Here is a 20,000-nt window from a genome sequence, read left to right on the forward strand (position 1 = left end):
AATAACCGTATTAACACGCTGAGTTTCATAAATATGACATGGTGCTGTCTGATTATCACCCATGTGAGCGTTCCTCACCCTCACGATGAACACGCTCTCCGCTATTGGTCAAGAGGCTCCCCATCTCCAACGCCGTCCGTCTATTGGCTGAGAGGGCGTTGAAGGAGGGTCCTATTAACACCTCCTCGTCTCTTCCTGGTTCTCTCCTCTAGGTCCATCGCTGATTGGCTGAAACCTCCAGACACCTGGTTCCTGCTGGATTTCATCAAGCCAGAGTTTCTGCTGCTGAGGGTGTGTGTGCGTGCGTGTGTGTGTGTGTGCGTGCGCGTGTGTGTGTGATTGTTCCCACCTCTCCATAATAATCTGGTCTCTCTCTTCTTCTTTCCTCTCAGACTCTCGCTCGCTGCATCATCATGTGGGATGAAATCCTCCCAAATACTGAGTGGGTCAAGAGTAACATACCCCAGGTGAGAACACACACACACACACACACAGCAACAAGTCACGGTGACTTGTAGAGCTGTGACTTGAGGCGGTGGAAACACCATCACTGTTGTCCACAGGGAGGCGCCACAATCAGCACAAAACAAAAGTTGCAAACCAGCTCCAGCTGATGGCAGTGAGGCAGTGGTTAGAAGTATAATGATGCCTGTTGATAAAGTCACAGAATACATACAGGACAGACATGTGGTATTATGAGGTAATGCAATGACCGCTCAGTGACGGATACATCAGCTTTCTTTAGCTGTTATGACAGAGATGCTCGTACCCACAGCTGTTTTATGCTGCCTTTAATGTGAGAAGACGCTCACACACGTAATAGAGCATCTATGTTTGTTTTGCTCTTCAGATCATGAGGGGGACCTTTGACCCTTCAGAAGACATCAACATGGAGACGATGGCGTGAGTATTGTTGACGTAGTGGTAGTCGTGATGCTCTCTGCAGCACCAGGACTCACCGTGTGACTGGTTTCTCTCAGCCAAGCTCAGGACTACATCACGGCCGGCGCCTGTATGGCTTTGGGTTTACGCTTCGCCGGCTCCGCCAACTCCGACGCCTTCGACTGCCTCTACGAGTTCGCCAGGACCTTCATGAAGATCATGTCCTTCGCTGGCACAGCGGCCGTTGTAAGTGTTGGTGGGACTCAACCCTCTGAACCCTGAAAGAACGCCGTGTTGTCTTTAAACAATCCCCAAAACCACAGCGTTTAAAACGTCTTTGTCGTGTTTGTTAAGCTGTTCACATGTTTACAGCCTCTCCTCCACTTCAGTCAGAGTCTCTGCTCTGTGGTCACATGACTGTTGGTCTCAGATGAATCAATCATGACCTCATAGTTTCACTGAGGAGCTCACAACGTAATGTTTGGTGTTTAAAGGGTTAAAGCTGTACTGTTGATGCTGTGTTCACATACATGTACTTTAGATGGTGATTAGTTGTCTCTCTCTGTCCCTCTGTCTGTCCCTCTGTCTCTCTCTCTCTCTCTCTCTCTCTGTCTCCCTCTGTCTGTCTGTCTGTCCCTCTGTCTGTCTCTCTGTCTCTCTCTCTGTCTCTCTCTCTGTCCCTCTGTCTGTCCCTCTGCATGTGTTCCGGTCTCCGCAGCAGACGGGCTACTACAACCTGCAGACGGGTCTGTCTATGATCCTGCTGGCGATGTCCATGGTGATGTCCGGCACCGGGAACCTGAAGGTGCTGCAGCTCTGTCGCTTCTTCCACAAGAGGACCGGAGGAGAGATGAACTACGGCTTCCACATGGCTCACCACATGGGGCTGGGGCTGCTGTTCCTGGGGGGGGGGAGGTGAGGGACACACGCGCACACACACACACACACACACACACACACACACACACACACACACACACACACACAGACCTACACACACACACACACACACACACACACAGACCTACACACACACACACACACACACACGCACACACAGACCTACACACACACACACACACAGACCCACACACACACACACACACACACACACACACACAGACCTACACACACACACACACACACACACACACAGACCTACACACACACACACACACACGCACACACAGACCTACACACACACACACACACACACACAGACCCACACACACAGACCTACACACACACACACGCACACACACACACACACACACACGCGCGCGCACACACACACACACACACACACACACACACACACAGACACACACACACACACAGACCTACACACACACACAGACCTAAACACACACACACACACACACACACAGACACACACACACACACAGACCTACACACACACACAGACCTACACACACACACACACACACACACACACACACACACACACACAGACCTACACACACACACACAGACCTACACACACACACACACACACACACACAGACCTACACACACACACACACGCACACACAGACCTACACACACACACACACAGACCCACACACACAGACCTACACACACACACACACACACACACACACACACACACACACACACACACAGACCTACACACACACACACACACACACAGACCTACACACACACACACACACACAGACCTACACACACACAGACCTACACACACACAGACCTACACACACACACACACACACATTTTCTGCTCTTAAACGTGCTAAACGTGCCTCAAGCAGCCGTTTAACTGAAGAGCGGTGTCATGAAGTCCTCTCACGTCCCCTCATGTGAAGTCTGACCCGACTTTATTCTGATGACTCGTCACTCTGAGCACACGCTCGACCGTCAGCGTTAACGAGGCTCCGTGTCGTGACGTTGAGGGTTCTATGTATTTGCAGCAGTGTGTCTTTAAAAACCTGTTTCATTGTGAGTTCAGAGTGAGAAAGACACTCTCGAGCGCTGTGATGTTGTTTGAGGCTCCTCACACTCGTCGCGTAATTGTCGAGCAAACTTGCAAAGAAAATAAACAATTTTCTGCGTTTCCTGAATGAACTGCGAGTTTGTTCAGCCGTCGGCGCTTCACTCAGTCACTTCAAATGGACGTGTTTGAATTGTTCCTTCGTGTCAGCTCGTCTCGGTCGTGTTCCATGTTGACGATATAAATATTAAAACCAGGAAGCTGCCGACAGTGTTGTGGCAAAATGACGAGAAGAGACGGCGAACCGGAGTTGCAACCGGCGGGAAGTGTTTTCATAAGATCAAGCCAACATCAACCAGTTCAGGATATTGAAACGACTCCCATGTGCTGCTTCACACACGCCCCCTTCAGCTGTGTTCCATCACTCAAACCAGTCTGTTGAATGAAAACAGGACACATGTGGACTCCTAATGAGGACATGTGATGCTATTTTGACCCCTTGTCCTCTGATAGGACACAGCTCCAAGTACGGAAATGTTTTGGTACTTTTTACGAGAGATTTATTCCAGTTTGTCTGGTGCTGATCATCATTTCCCACGAACCACATGTGTGTTACATAACACGTTATATAACTGTTTACGTGTGAGCCCACACTTGTGTTCAATTCAAAGTTATGATGATTTTCTTCAATAACAGCAGAAACAGCTGATCAGTCATGTGAGTTAAACAAAAAGGAGTTTCTTTTATTTCGTCAAAAACATCTCAAGTCGGCGTAAAAACCTTTTCAAAAACAGCCAGAGTCTTTCAGGGGTGTGAAGGTCTGGACCCCCTGAGACCCCCGTGTTCAGCACCTGTACAGTGCAGACTGTGAGAGTTTAACAATGTGATGATGTTCATATTCTGTCTCTTAGATACACCCTCAGCACCTCCAACTCCGCCATCGCTGCTCTGCTGTGTGCCCTGTACCCTCACTTCCCTGCTCACAGCACCGACAACCGGTGAGACGCACGCACACACACGTACACACACACGCACACGCACACACACACACACGTGAACAATGAGAACCTTTGATTTGTGACGGACATCAGTCTAGTCCAGGGCTGCGGTGGAAAGGTTCCTGGCTGCACGGTCCTCTCTGTGATCAGGAGGTTGATCTTGTATCAGTGAAAGTGGACTCATCAGGTCTTTGCTGCATGAACCACATCAACTGTATGTGTGTGTGTTGCTGGTGTGTGCTCAGCTACCACCTGCAGGCCCTGCGACACCTGGCCGTCCTGGCTGCAGAGCCTCGTCTGCTGGTCCCCGTGGACGTGGACTCCCTGAAGCCCTGCTACGCCCTCCTAGAAGTCACCTACAAGGTGAGTCCTCATCCCTACATCCAGACCGGGTCCACTACTGCACCACGACTGAACCTACATCCAGACCAAGTCCACTACTGCACCGCGACTGAACCTACATCCAGACCGGGTCCACTACTGCACCACGACTGAACCTACATCCAGACCAAGTCCACTACTGCACCACGACTGAACCTACATCCAGACCAAGTCCACTACTGCACCGCGACTGAACCTACATCCAGACCGGGTCCACTACTGCACCACGACTGAACCTACATCCAGACCAAGTCCACTACTGCACCACGACTGAACCTACATCCAGACCAAGTCCACTACTGCACCGCGACTGAACCTACATCCAGACCGGGTCCACTACTGCACCACGACTGAACCTACATCCAGACCAAGTCCACTACTGCACCGCGACTGAACCTACATCCAGACCAAGTCCACTACTGCACCGTGACTGAACCTACATCCAGACCGGGTCCACTACTGCACCACGACTGAACCTACATCCAGACCAAGTCCACTACTGCACCGTGGCTGAACCTACATCCAGACCAAGTCCACTACTGCACCACGACTGAACCTACATCCAGACCAAGTCCACTACTGCACCGTGACTGAACCTACATCCAGACCGGGTCCACTACTGCACCACGACTGAACCTACATCTAGACCAAGTCCACTACTGCACCACGACTGAACCTACATCCAGACCAAGTCCACTCCTGCACCACGACTGAACCTACATCTAGACCAAGTCCACTACTGCACCACGACTGAACCTACATCCAGACCAAGTCCACTACTGCACCACGACTGAACCTACATCCAGACCAAGTCCACTACTGCACCACGACTGAACCTACATCCAGACCAAGTCCACTACTGCACCACGACTGAACCTACATCCAGACCGGGTCCACTACTGCACCACGACTGAACCTACATCCAGACCAAGTCCACTCCTGCACCGTGACTGAACCTACATCCAGACCAAGTCCACTACTGCACCACGACTGAACCTACATCCAGACCGGGTCCACTACTGCACCACGACTGAACCTACATCCAGACCGGGTCCACTACTGCACCACGACTGAACCTACATCCAGACCGGGTCCACTACTGCACCACGACTGAACCTACATCCAGACCAAGTCCACTCCTGCACCACGACTGAACCTACATCCAGACCGGGTCCACTGACTTCATGCTTTAATTCTGAGGGTTTCTGTACGACAGCATGTACTTCCTCTCTCACAAGCTTTTAATAAGTGTCCATGCACTTCCTCCTGACGAGCTGCTTTACACACACGCACACACACACACACACACACACACACACACACACACACGCGCACGCACGCGCACGCGCGCGCACGCGCGCGCGCGCGCACACACACACACACACACACTAACAGGAGCTGTAAAGTACAATATGTACAACAGGAACGTCCAGCAAACGTTTTGAGCAGCTTCAGAAATCTGAATATGACTTTTTCTTTTCAAAGCAGAGCCGAACTTTCCTGTTATATTTAATATGTTATATGCTATTTACTATGTTATATAGTTATATTTAATATGTTGCTGAAGAAGAGAGAAGGTCTCCCCTCCTCCCGGAGTCCACACTGGACTGCTTCCTTCTTTATGAATGAAGCGGTTTACGACCCAAACCAGAGCCTGTCGGTCCCTAGACCTTCATCTAGCAGACCACAGCCGACGGCCGTCTTCTTTGTTGTGAGATGTTGTGAAGCTCTTTGTGTGCGTTTGTCATGATGTCAGGAGACCAAGTGGTACAAAGAGACCACGGTGGAGCTGATGGCTCCCACCATGCTGCCCGAGCTGCACCTCCTCAAACGGGTAAAGAACCTTCCGTGGCCCTCATGATGTGCAGATAAATCAAACCCACAGGATCTCCTGGAGCACACCCTGACTCTGTGTTCCACCCGTTGGTCTCAGGTGAAGGTGAAGGGCCCGAGGTACTGGGAGCTGTCTGTGGACCTGAGCCGAGAAACACAGCATCTACAGTGAGTAACGGGGTGGAAGTGGTGATGCAGCGTCTTTCATTTCAAAGTAAAAGTCCTGCTCCTCTCTGGAAACAGCAACACGATGACTAGAAGTAGAGAGAACGAGAACAGTTATGATGACATCAATCATAAAGAAACGTTGAACTTCTTTGATAATAAAACACTGTCGACGCGTGTCGCTGCGTGTTGACGTGTGGTGCTGCGTGTCGCTGCGTGTTGACGTGTGGCGCTGCGTGTTGACGTGTGTTGACGTGTGGCGGTGCGTGTTGACGTGTGGCGCTGCGTGTTGACGTGTGGCGCTGCGTGTCGCTGCGTGTTGACGTGTGGCGCTGCATGTTGACGTGTGGCGCTGCATGTTGACGTGTGGCGCTGCGTGTTGACGTGTGGCGCTGCGTGTCGCTGCATGTTGACGTGTGGCGCTGCGTGTTGACGTGTGGCGCTGCGTGTCGCTGCATGTTGACGTGTGTCGCTGCGCGTTGACGTGTGGCGCTGCGTGTTGACGTGTGGCGCTGCGTGTTGACGTGTGGCGCTGCGTGTTGACGTGTGGCGCTGCGTGTTGACGTGTGTTGACGTGTGGCGGTGCGTGTTGACGTGTGGCGCTGCGTGTTGACGTGTGGCGCTGCGTGTCGCTGCGTGTTGACGTGTGGCGCTGCATGTTGACGTGTGGCGCTGCATGTTGACGTGTGGCGCTGCGTGTTGACGTGTGGCGCTGCGTGTCGCTGCATGTTGACGTGTGGCGCTGCGTGTTGACGTGTGGCGCTGCGTGTCGCTGCGCGTTGACGTGTGGCGCTGCGTGTTGACGTGTGGCGCTGCGTGTTGACGTGTGGCGCTGCGTGTTGACGTGTGGCGCTGCGTGTCGCTGCGCGTTGACGTGTGGCGCTGCGCGTTGACGTGTGGTGCTGCGTGTTGACGTGTGGCGCTGCGTGTTGACGTGTGGCGCTGCGTGTCGCTGCGCATTGACGTGTGGCGCTGCGTGTTGACGTGTGGCGCTGCGTGTTGACGTGTGGCGCTGCCTGTTGACGTGTGGCGCTGCGTGTTGACGTGTGGCGCTGCGTGTCGCTGCGTGTTGACGTGTGGCGCTGCGTGTCGCTGCGTGTTGACATGTGGCGCTGCGTGTTGACGTGTGGCGCTGCGCGTCGCTGCGCATTGACGTGTGGCGCTGCGTGTTGACGTGTGGCGCTGCGTGTCGCTGCGTGTTGACATGTGGCGCTGCGTGTTGACGTGTGGCGCTGCGCGTCGCTGCGCATTGACGTGTGTCGCTGCGTGTTGACGTGTGGCGCTGCGTGTTGACGTGTGGCGCTGCGTGTTGACGTGTGGCGCTGCGTGGGGCTGCGTGTTGACGTGTGGCGCTGCGTGTTGACGTGTGGCGCTGCGTGTCGCTGCATGTTGACGTGTGGCGCTGCGTGTCGACGCGTGTTGACGTGTGGCGCTGCGTGTCGACGCGTGTTGACGTGTGGCACTGCGTGTCACTACGTGTTGACGTGTGGCGCTGCGTGTTGACGTGTGGCGCTGCGTGTTGATGCGTGGCGCTGCGTGTTGACGTGTGGCGCTGCGTGCCACTGCGTGTTGACGTGTGGCGCTGCGTGTTGACGTGTGGCGCTGCGTGTTGACGTGTGGCGCTGCGTGTTGACGTGTGGCGCTGCGTGTCGCTGTGTGTTGATGTGTGGCGCTGCGTGTCGCTGCGTGTTGACGTGTGGCGCTGCGTGTCGCTGCGTGTTGACGTGTGGCGCTGCGTGTTGACGTGTGTCGCTGCGTGTTGACGTGTGGCGCTGTGTGTCGCTGCGTGTTGACGTGTGGCGCTGCGTGTCGCTGCGTGTTGACGTGTGGCGCTGCGTGTCGCTGCGTGTTGACGTGTGGCGCTGCGTGGCGCTGCGTGTCGACGCGTGGCGCTGCGTGTCGACGCGTCGCGCTGCGTGTCGACGCGTGGCGCTGCGTGTCGACGCGTGGCGCTGCGTGTCGACGCGTGGCGCTGCGTGTCGACGCGTCGCGCTGCGTGTCGACGCGTGGCGCTGCGTGTCGACGCGTGGCGCTGCGTGTCGACGTGTGGCGCTGCGTGTCGCTGCGTGTTGACGTGTGGCGCTGCGTGTTGACGTGTGGCGCTGCGTGTCGACGCGTGGCGCTGCGTGTCGACACGTCGCGCTGCGTGTCGACGCGTGGCGCTGCGTGTCGACGCGTGGCGCTGCGTGTCGACGTGTGGCGCTGCGTGTCGCTGCGTGTTGACGTGTGGCGCTGCGTGTTGACGTGTGGCGCTGCGTGTCGACGCGTGTTGACGTGTGGCGCTGCGTGTTGACGTGTGGCGCTGCGTGTTGACGTGTGGCGCTGCGTGTCGCTGCGTGTCGCTGCGTGTTGACGTGTGGCGCTCTGTCCTCAGGTCCATCCTCTCCAGAGACGGGGTTCTGTACGTTAAACTCCGGGCCGGTCAGCTGCCCTACAAAGACGACCCCCAGGGCTGGAAGAGCCTGCTGGCCTCAACCGTCAACCACCGGTCCTCTGGAGTCAGAGCCTTCAAGGTGCACACACACACACACACACACACACACACACACACACATGAGTGGAGGTGAGTGGACCTGCTCTCCGCCTGTTCCTGGTTCCCTGCTGGGCTCGTGTTCCCCGCCACACACGTTATTCACTCCCCTGTCCTCGCTGTCCTCGCTGTCCTCGCCGTCCTCGCCTTCTTGTTCTAATGCCTTCATCTCTCCTCACTCTCTTTCGTGTCCTTTCCTTTGTTCCTCTACACTTCCTCTCACGCGCTGCTGCATGTGAATAACCGTGTATTTCCCGCTGGTGGTCTGCAGCCTGAATCCATCTCCACCTTCACCTCAGAACCCGCCCTGGTCTCCTTCGCCGAGTTCTTCTGCAAAACATCCGAAGAGATTCAACACGTGAGTTCAGCGTTGCTGTCACTGCAGCCGCTCTGCTTCATGTCTGCTGGTCAAACGCTCCGTTACCTTCATTGTAATTACAGATTATTCAGTTTGAACATTGTTGGAACATTTGTGATAATATAAGTGAACAACTCAACCACTTCCACAACACGGGTCTCACACACATTCACCGTGAGGCTTTTGTTGCAGAGAGACGATACTCTGGTGCTGTTCTCCGCCATGCTGTACGAATGTGTGACGCAGGAATGTGCAGAGATGCTGCCCACCTACATCGCTATTGAGCAGGTAAAAACAGCGTCCGTGTATGTCGTCGTCTGGTGTGAACGCGGCACGGCTTCCACCTCGGCACTAACCAGGTTGCACTGACGGACGCCGTCTCTTTCAGGCGGTGGGCGCTCTGCGGCGGGGCGACCTGCTGCAGACCTTCCCTCTGTGGCAGATGCGTCTGGTGGTGGAGCTGTGGGACAGCCGGGTGCAGCGAGGGCCGGCCAGCCGCCACCACGCGCTGCTCACCTCCGAGTTCCTGCCCGTCATGAAGAACATGCTGGACGTGGCGCTGGACCGCTGGCTCACAGGTGAGGAGGAGGAGGAGGAGGAGGAGGAGGAGGAAAGGAGGAGGAGGAGGAAAGGAGGAGGAGTGGGGGAGGAGGAGGAGGAGGAAAGGAGGAGGAGGGGGGGAGGAGGAGGAGGTTCTCTCTTGATTTATTACCTCAGTAAACATTGTAAACATGAGTTTATGTCTCAATCTCTAGTTTCAAGTCTTCTTCAATACAGCATGATGTTCATTTAGTACATTATGGTCCATTTAGAGTCACACAGACCATAAAGCAGGGGATGCTTTAGGGCGGGGCTACACAGTGATTGACAGGTCGACACCAGAGACATATACAGCGTCTCTACGTCACTCCTCCTCAGTCCATATATGGTCACTTCCTGTTCTGTTTTACAATGTTTACTGAGGTAATAAATCAAGAGAGAAGTAGAGTCATTTTCTATAGACTTCTATACAACCAGAGGAGTCGCCCCCTGGTGGACACTAGAGAGAATGCAGCTTCACTTGCTCTGAACATTTAAAGAAGCCTCTCTTCTTCTTCATGAGACACAAAGTTAAACTTGTTCAGCAGCAGGTTGAGTAATGTTTACAGGCTGGATTTGTTCCATTGCAGCACAATAATGATGTGTACACACACACACAGGGAGAGGCGTGGGAAACAGGAGGAGTATTTGGACGAGGCTTTGATCACGGCAGCGGTTTTAAGCGTGTTCTCGCGGTCATGTGAAGCTTCAGCAATGTTTCTGTTCTCTGAGCGTCCTCCATGTTTCTCTGTCTGTTTGAATCTCTTTCTCTGACATTTTGATTTCTTCATCAACACTTTACGTAAGTTCACATTCCTGCAGACCTTTCCTAAAGGAATTACCCACAATTCATAGCGATGTGACGTCAAAAACAAAGGTAAACAAAGAGGTAAAATACCCATAACGTGATATAACGTTGGTCATGGTAACGTGATATGTTGCAGCAAGGTACTATTTCTGAAATACACTTCAACATATACCAGTGATACCAGTGACGTCCCTGAGGGTTCAGGGTTTAAGGTCTAAGGGGGACTCTGGGAACCGGACCACACAGACCGTCAGCTGTTGAGTTCTAAAGCAGCGTGTGTTGTTTGTGTGAACAGAAGCACAGCTGGAGGTGATCAAACATTTAGAACGTTGTGTTTTCTCTCCCAGACAACAGCGCCGTGTTGAGGTCCTACATGAGGGGCGAGGCCCTCCCTCAGGACGCCCAGTCCATCATGCTGGCCAGCTTCCTGGTGTACCGATCCATCCCGAGTCTGAGGAACACACACACACAGCTGGAGGGTGAGACACACACACACACACACACACTCACACACACACACAGCTGGAGGGTGAGACACACACACACTCACACACACACACAGCTGGAGGGTGAGACACACACACACACACACACACACACACACAGCTGGAGGGTGAGACACACACACACACACACACACACACACACAGCTGGAGGGTGAGACACACACACTCACAGCTGGAGGGAGACACACAGACGCTGATGCTAACGTTAGCTCAGCTTGTTTGTGAGTCCTGTCAGTCTGAAGCCCCGCCCCCTGTCCCTGCAGGCTGCAGCTCTCTGGGGGACTTGGTGTGGCGTAGCAGCCGGTTGCGGATCCCTCTCAGAGACCTGCTTAGGCTGGTTCCCGTCCTGCTGGGTCCTGCATCCGGACCCCACAGTGTGCCGGGCCTCCCTCTGCAGGCCTTCTGATCCAGACCGCGTCCCGGAGGACCGGTCTACCTGCAGCAGGTCGGACCCCCGCACAGAAGTCGTGTCTTTCTGCATCGCTGAGGAGACGGACTGCTGCTGCTCAGTAAAGGTGCAGCTCTCCAACATGAGGACCAGACCAGGACCAGAAGACAATGAACGAGCGAGTACTGCAGGTACTGCAGATCTTCCCATACCCCTCTGAGCTGGACCGCTCTGGCACGTTATCACCTTCTCTGTCGGACACTGTAGTTCGGTACTTCTTCTTCTTTTCTTCTCTTCTTCTGTGAAACCCTGCAGACAGCAGGTGGACTTCCTTTTAAAGGTGGACTGGGTTTGTCCTCCACAGATGAGATGGAATAAACTTATTTTGCAAATAACTACGAGGTTCTTCTTCATTGTCGCTTTAAGAGTACGTTGCATGGAGAACATGTACCTCCTGAAGCATGATGTTTCTCTCAGGACGCTCCTCTGCTGCTGCGTCCTGAGAGGCTGAAGCACTGTTTCCATCAGTGAGTTGCAGGAGAGCGTGCATCAAGTCTGTTTCTCCAAACTCCACCTTCTGATCGTACAGCAGTACTGTCCCTTTAAGGCCTCACAGGCTCTTCTCTCCTGCAGCTGAATGTCAGCGTTGTGTTCAGCCAACAGCCTTCAAACACAACACTGGGACTTTCCCACGGGTCCATGAACGCACCGTTAATGACTGGAGACGCTTGTGGAGGTTTTACAGCTCACGTTACCACATTTATAAAGTCTGTTTTAAATCATCTCATGAATTCAAGGTTTTTTGTTGTTTCGCTGCCTTCAAGTGATGAGAAATGAAGAAGGAAGAAATGATTTCTTCTTTAGTGTGCGTGTGCGTGTGCGCGTGTGTGTGTGTGTGTGTGTGTCACACAGAGGGGCGGGGCTGACAGGAGGTGGGTGTGACCGTAACAAAACTAAAAGTACGAACTGATTTCCCTGAACGCCTCGCTGTCCCTTCAGTATGAATGGTGCAGCGGTGTGAGACAGACAGAGGACAGACAGACGGGTTGAGTCTCTTCATTCAGTCCTCAGTGAGTGTTGGAGCAGCTGATTTAAAGAAGAAGAAGAAGTGTTGAGGTGAGTGATGTTCTCATGAATTCAACTTTTCTCTCTTTTCATGAAGCAAACGAGGAAGCAGCTCGTGACTGATATCAAAAACTCAACTCTGCACATTGAACTCCAACTCTTTTCTTTCTGACTGACGCTGGCAGCTCGTGCCGCTCTCGTGCAGCGCCAGGAGGAAGTGTGCGGTGTCAGTCGCAGATAGTAACCCGCTCTTCCTCTTCCTCTCGTCTCTTAAGACTTCAATGACTTCACCTGCGAGTCTAACTGTCCTGCGTTTGCTGCACCCGTGAACGCACCACACGCGACAGGAGGAGCAGCTTTGTATTATTAATATTCATGTCACTGGTTTCTTGTTCTGTAAATGTGACGCTCATCGACAGATGACGTTTGTATGTTGAGCATCAGTGGTGCATTCAGGTGCGGTCGGAAACGAGGGTTGTACTCTGCAGCCTCACAATTCAGATTCCAAAAAATCATTAAAAAGTGACGACGCGTGAAGATGTCATGTAGTTCTGTCGTCGCTGTGCGTTCAGACACGGATGCTGTTTGTGTCTGTTTGTCATGTTTGATGTGCACGCTTTTTCATACTGCAATTAGTTTTTGTCTCATTTTATCCAAATGGCACCAAAGACCATATCTGGACTGAGGAGTGACGTAGAGACCTGTCAATCACTGTAGCCCCGCCCTAAAGCATCCCCTGCTTTATGGTCTGTGTGACTCTAAATGGACCATAATGTACTAAATGAACATCATGCTGTATTGAAGAAGACTTGAAACTAGAGATTGAGACATAAACTCATGTTTACAATGTTTACTGAGGGAATAAATCAAGAGAGAAGTAGAGTCATTTTCTATAGACTTCTATACAACCAGAGGAGTCGCCCCCTGGTGGCCACTAGAGAGAATGCAGCTTTAACACGTGTGTGTGTGTGTGTGTGTGTGTGTGTGTGTGTGTGTGTGTGTGTGTGTGTGTGTGTGTGTGTGTGTGTGTGTGTGTGTGTGTGTGTGTGTGTGTGTGTGTGTGTGTGTGTGTGTGTGTGTGTGTGTGTGTGTGTGTGTGTGTGTGTGTATGTGTGTGTGTGTGTCATAATGAGTCACTCTGGGTTTCCCTGCCCCTGTTTCCTTCTTTCATGTGGTTGGAGACAGAAGTAAAGCACTGAGCTGAATATAGAGACGGTACATGTGAGAGACAGCAGGACGCACGTTTTATTTAAATACAACTTTATTTACAGGCTGCTTCTTTGACATCGTGTGTGTGAGAGACACAGCAGCTCAGTCATTTCCTTCTTTTGCTTCCTTGTGACCTCAGCAGCGCAAGCTTCCTCCTTTCACTTGCACCATTTTGCATCCCCAGCGGCCGAATGTGACGCCTAGCAGGAGGAAGTGAAACACTGACACTCTGCACATACATATATGCATATATATATATATATATATGTGTGTATATATATATAAATATACATATGTATGCTCATCTGTCTGTGAGCTGGTGTGAACTGGCTCCAGGCCGCTCTGACGGCAAGTGAACACGGAGTTGTTGCTCCCTGAGAGACAAATGTGTGAAGTTCACTTCAGGTTCAAGTCCATCGATGCGATAAAACACTCGTTAGCGAAGTTGTTTGTGTTGATGCGGCCGCAGCGTGATCGCTGATTAACGGGTGTGTTTGTGTCCAACTGATTTTTTTGAAGTCCAGTCCGCTCATTTGATGTTTGCTGTTATGTTGTTATAAAAGTTGATTGTTCAGCTTCAGCTCCCGGCGCTCGGTCACAGAAGAGGCTTCCACCGTTCCTGCAGCCTTCAGCTGCTTCTTCTGCTCTTCGTGCTGCAGAGAAACCACAGAGCGCTCGTTCAAACCACAGTCAGAGCTTTGAGTCCGTTTGTGTAGCGACCAACACACACGAGGAGGAAGCTGTTTGATTATAAACCTAAAATAAACTCTTCTGCAGCTGCACCTCCATCTTCAGAGCTCCTGGTTCCTCCTTCACCTCCTGCTCATGAAACCTCTGGACGCAGTGGACGAAGTCACAGATGTTTCTTGACGCTGTTTAACTCGCTGTTCGTCGTGTTTCACTTCCAGCTGTATTTTCAGTGGAGAGTTGTCTGTATGGAGCAGGAGCCGGGAGGCAATTAGCCTAGCTTAGCATTAAGAATGGGAGCAGGGGGAAACGACTACTTCAACATAAAGTCAGGGATGCTAATATATCTCGGTACCGACCCAAATAACTTCGTACCAAGTAGTATTTCAACTTTACCGTCAATAAAAAGAACCAACAATCGTTTTTGTACCGAGAACTACAAAAAAGACAATTTGAAGGGTTTTGCTCTCAGCCAATCACAGCAAGCGTACTTTGTTTTAATGCAACGTGTGATTGGCCCACTGACGCAGCAACTACAACCCATAAAGCAACATGGCGATGTCTGAGCTAGAGGCTAGCTGCTAACGGTGCCAACAGCGCAGACGATTCTAACAGTGCAGACTATGCTAACAGCGCAGACGATGCGAACAGTGCAGACTATGCGAACAGCGCAGATGATGCGAACAGCGCAGACGATGCGAACAGCGCAGACGATGCGAACAGCGCAGACGATGCTAACAGTAACAATGAATGCTCTAAATATTATGGATTTTATTTTAGATTCAGAATATCCAAACAGAATATAATGTTTACATGAAACATATTTATAATATTGTCTCATTCTGAATATTAGTAGAATAATGATCCTCGTTGGACCCTCGGGGGGGGGGGGGTCTCGGTATGGCTGTTGCCGTGATGATCAGACGTCCAGAGAGAGAACAGAGTTAACATGAACACAACACTTCCTCTTCTGTGGCTGTCGAGCCTTTCCAGGAACTAGTGACGGCAGCCTTCAGATGAGCCAATGAGCTTTGAGCATTTTGTGTGTGTGTGTGTGTGTGTGTGTGTGTGCTGAAGGTGGAGCTCAGCCCAACCTGTCTGTCTGCAGCATTCCTGTCTCACTGTTTCTACCTTCTCAGCTGATTACTGACGTTGAGTTTCGTGTTTTCATTCCTGAGAAAGACGACCGAACAGTCAGCTGATCATTGAAGTGCAGAAGAGATGAGCTGATCGGGATTCATGGAAATGTTTTTCAGGGCCACAAACAGGAAGATGAATATTTCATTTATTAATCTGGAAACAAGACATTAAAAGCTGCAGAAAGATGCAGTTTCTGTATTTTTCTTTCATCTCATTAGAGTTGCAGCTGCAGGATTGTTGAGTGTGTGTATATATATATATATATAGGCTGCAGCAGGGTGCAGCAGGGTGCAGCAGGCTGCAGCAGGGTGCAGCAGGGTGCAGCAGGGTGCCGGCCTCTCTCTGAGCAGTCGCTGGGTTTTAGTCACAGCTACTGGTTTCCAGTAAAGTTCTGCAGCAGTTGTTCACAGCAGAGGAAGTGGTGGTGGAGCCTGAAACTCTGCTCAGAAAGAAACAAAGCAGCTGATCACGCGTCGGTTTCTTATCTTTTCATGTGAGTTTTAGTTTTTGCTTCATTTACATATCGGCTTTTATTTTGTTGAGCTGCAGTGACTTCCTGTGAGCACGAGCCCTGAAGAGAAGGTCAAAGGTGTTCTTCTCTCTTTTCATGTGACTTCATGACCAAAAGAAGACTCTGAGCTCCGTCCTCATCGCTGAGCTTCTCACTTTGTGAATGAACGTGTGAACGTGTGACACACAGACTGATGGCGCCACCTAGTGGGAGGACACGCGCATGTCCTCCTCCACAGTGAAAAACACATGAAGATCTCCAATGAACGGCTCATCCAGAGCAGCAGCTCCTGTGAACGCAGTGAGAATGAATGAATCCACCGACACTGGAGAGGTTCATCATCTCATCGCAGTCACTGTAACAGACATGGACCGTGCTTCAGGCTCTGAGTGATCCGATTGGTTACAGCTGTTTTCACAGGTGCATTCTGGGTGCAGTATTTCAATGTACACTTGTATGGACACTAAACCGTCCCGGACTCTCGAGGATTCAGAAAGTCCTGTTGATCTGTAACAAAGTAAATACAAAGACTCAGGCAGCTAACACACGTTAGCCACATTAGCATCGACTGATGGGCCAGAGAAGAAGCTTCACAACGACGTCACATTGACACGCTGAGGATCAGAAGATCTGAACTCCAGACCTGCTGAGCAGAACTCACAGCAGCTTCACCTTCTGGAATCCAGAGGATTCAAATGTGCAAATGAAGTTGTGACTCGATCAAAAGCAGCATGAATGAATGAATCGTTACAGCAGCAGTTTGTCTCCACCTGCTGCTGAGTTTGAGATATTTCAACCTTTAAATGATTCTTTCAGACTTTTCTTTTAAAAATCTTCTTGTTGAAGTTATCATATCTGCGATCTGACTTCACATCTTGTGAGGCTTGAGTCTGGATTCCCCTCGAGGGTCTTTGGACCCGGAGGACAGGAAGTCCACCGCGTTTATTCTTCCATTGAACCACAAAGATCAACATGTCTCCATTCGTACAACAGCTCTCTGTGTGTGACTTCATATTCAGGTTGAAACTGCAGAAATCAGCTCAACGACAACAAATCAGATCAGAACCGGACTCACGACTGAGGCGAGACAATTATCTCGTTAATAAAGGTGTGTGTGTGTGTGTCTGTCTGTGTGTGTGTGTGTGTGTGTGTGTGTGTGTGTGTGTGTGTGTGTGTGTGTGTGTGTGTGTGTGTGTGTGTGTGTGTGTGTGTGTGTGTGTGTGTGTGTGTGTGTGTGTGTCTGTGTGTGTGTGTGTTGATGGAGGATGTGTGTTGATGTGTGTTGATGTGTGTTGATGTGTGTTGATGGAGGATGTGTGTTGATTGTTGATGTGTGTTGATGTGTGTTGATGTGTGTTGATGTGTGTTGATGTGTGTTGATGGAGGATGTGTGTTGATGGAGGATGTGTGTTGATGGAGGATGTGTGTTGATGGAGGATGTGTGTTGATGTGTGTTGATGTGTGTTGATGTGTGTTGATGTGTGTTGCTGGAGGATGTGTGTTGATGTGTGTTGATGTGTGTTGATGGAGGATGTGTGTTGATGGAGGATGTGTGTTGATGTGTGTTGATGTGTGTTGCTGGAGGATGTGTGTTGATGTGTGTTGATGTGTGTTGATGTGTGTTGATGTGTGTTGATGTGTGTTGATGGAGGATGTGTGTTGATGTGTGTTGATGTGTGTTGATGGAGGATGTGTGTTGATGGAGGATGTGTGTTGATGTGTGTTGATGTGTGTTGATGTGTGTTGATGTGTGTTGATGGAGGATGTGTGTTGATGTGTGTTGATGTGTGTTGCTGGAGGATGTGTGTTGATGGAGGATGTGTGTTGATGGAGGATGTGTGTTGATTGTTGATGTGTGTTGATGTGTGTTGATGTGTGTTGATGTGTGTTGATGTGTGTTGATGTGTGTTGATGTGTGTTGATGTGTGTTGATGGAGGATGTGTGTTGATGTGTGTTGATGGAGGATGTGTGTTGATGGAGGATGTGTGTTGATGTGTGTTGATGGAGGATGTGTGTTGATGTGTGTTGATGTGTGTTGATGGAGGATGTGTGTTGATGTGTGTTGATGTGTGTTGCTGGAGGATGTGTGTTGATGTGTGTTGATGTGTGTTGATGGAGGATGTGTGTTGATGGAGGATGTGTGTTGATTGTTGATGTGTGTTGATGTGTGTTGATGTGTGTTGATGTGTGTTGATGTGTGTTGATGGAGGATGTGTGTTGATGTGTGTTGATGTGTGTTGATGGAGGATGTGTGTTGATGTGTGTTGATGTGTGTTGATGTGTGTTGATGGAGGATGTGTGTTGATGTGTGTTGATGGAGGATGTGTGTTGATGTGTGTTGATGGAGGATGTGTGTTGATGTGTGTTGATGTGTGTTGATGTGTGTTGATGGAGGATGTGTGTTGATGTGTGTTGATGTGTGTTGATGGAGGATGTGTGTTGATGTGTGTTGATGTGTGTTGATGTGTGTTGATGGAGGATGTGTGTTGATGTGTGTTGATGTGTGTTGATGGAGGATGTGTGTTGATGTGTGTTGATGTGTGTTGATGTGTGTTGATGGAGGATGTGTGTTGATGTGTGTTGATGTGTGTTGATGGAGGATGTGTGTTGATTGTTGATGTGTGTTGATGTGTGTTGATGTGTGTTGATGTGTGTTGATGTGTGTTGATGGAGGATGTGTGTTGATTGTTGATGTGTGTTGATGTGTGTTGATGTGTGTTGATGTGTGTTGATGGAGGATGTGTGTTGATGTGTGTTGATGGAGGATGTGTGTTGATGTGTGTTGATGTGTGTTGATGGAGGATGTGTGTTGATGTGTGTTGATGTGTGTTGATGTGTGTTGATGGAGGATGTGTGTTGATGTGTGTTGATGTGTGTTGATGTGTGTTGATGGAGGATGTGTGTTGATGGAGGATGTGTGTTGATGGAGGATGTGTGTTGATGTGTGTTGATGTGTGTTGATGGAGGATGTGTGTTGATGTGTGTTGATGTGTGTTGATGTGTGTTGATGGAGGATGTGTGTTGATGGAGGATGTGTGTTGATGGAGGATGTGTGTTGATTGTTGATGTGTGTTGATGTGTGTTGATGTGTGTTGATGGAGGATGTGTGTTGATGTGTGTTGATGGAGGATGTGTGTTGATGTGTGTTGATGGAGGATGTGTGTTGATGTGTGTTGATGGAGGATGTGTGTTGATGGAGGATGTGTGTTGATTGTTGATGTGTGTTGATGTGTGTTGATGTGTGTTGATGGAGGATGTGTGTTGATGTGTGTTGATGGAGGATGTGTGTTGATGTGTGTTGATGGAGGATGTGTGTTGATGTGTGTTGATGGAGGATGTGTGTTGATGTGTGTTGATGGAGGATGTGTGTTGATGTGTGTTGATGGAGGATGTGTGTTGATGTGTGTTGATGTGTGTTGATGTGTGTTGATGTGTGTTGATGTGTGTTGATGTGTGTTGATGTGTGTTGATGGAGGATGTGTGTTGATGGAGGATGTGTGTTGATGTGTGTTGATGGAGGATGTGTGTTGATGTGTGTTGATGTGTGTTGATGGAGGATGTGTGTTGATGGAGGATGTGTGTTGATGTGTGTTGATGTGTGTTGATGTGTGTTGATGTGTGTTGATGGAGGATGTGTGTTGATGTGTGTTGATGTGTGTTGATGTGTGTTGATGGAGGATGTGTGTTGATGTGTGTTGATGTGTGTTGATGTGTGTTGATGGAGGATGTGTGTTGATGGAGGATGTGTGTTGATGGAGGATGTGTGTTGATGTGTGTTGATGTGTGTTGATGGAGGATGTGTGTTGATGTGTGTTGATGTGTGTTGATGTGTGTTGATGGAGGATGTGTGTTGATGGAGGATGTGTGTTGATGGAGGATGTGTGTTGATTGTTGATGTGTGTTGATGTGTGTTGATGTGTGTTGATGGAGGATGTGTGTTGATGTGTGTTGATGGAGGATGTGTGTTGATGTGTGTTGATGGAGGAT

General features: G+C 50.4%; 1 protein-coding gene across 1 annotated transcript in view; it reads left to right on the plus strand.

Annotated features, from left to right (window-relative positions):
• anapc1 (anaphase promoting complex subunit 1) overlaps nt 1-11,759 on the plus strand; it is a 38,346-nt gene extending 26,587 nt beyond the window's left edge. The window contains 15 exon segments of the mRNA XM_079280685.1: nt 213-291; nt 393-467; nt 851-903; nt 981-1,128; nt 1,601-1,797; nt 3,766-3,852; nt 4,098-4,215; nt 5,990-6,067; nt 6,167-6,234; nt 8,606-8,744; nt 9,033-9,119; nt 9,312-9,407; nt 9,508-9,697; nt 10,854-10,985; nt 11,276-11,759. Of these exon segments, the coding sequence (XP_079136811.1) occupies nt 213-291; nt 393-467; nt 851-903; nt 981-1,128; nt 1,601-1,797; nt 3,766-3,852; nt 4,098-4,215; nt 5,990-6,067; nt 6,167-6,234; nt 8,606-8,744; nt 9,033-9,119; nt 9,312-9,407; nt 9,508-9,697; nt 10,854-10,985; nt 11,276-11,418 (1,690 nt within the window). The 3' untranslated portion in view covers nt 11,419-11,759.
• The last annotated feature ends 8,241 nt before the right edge of the window (nt 11,760-20,000 follow it).

This window comes from Melanostigma gelatinosum (genome assembly GCF_949748355.1).
Source record: "Melanostigma gelatinosum genome assembly, chromosome: 12".
NCBI classification, from domain to species: Eukaryota; Metazoa; Chordata; class Actinopteri; order Perciformes; family Zoarcidae; genus Melanostigma; species Melanostigma gelatinosum.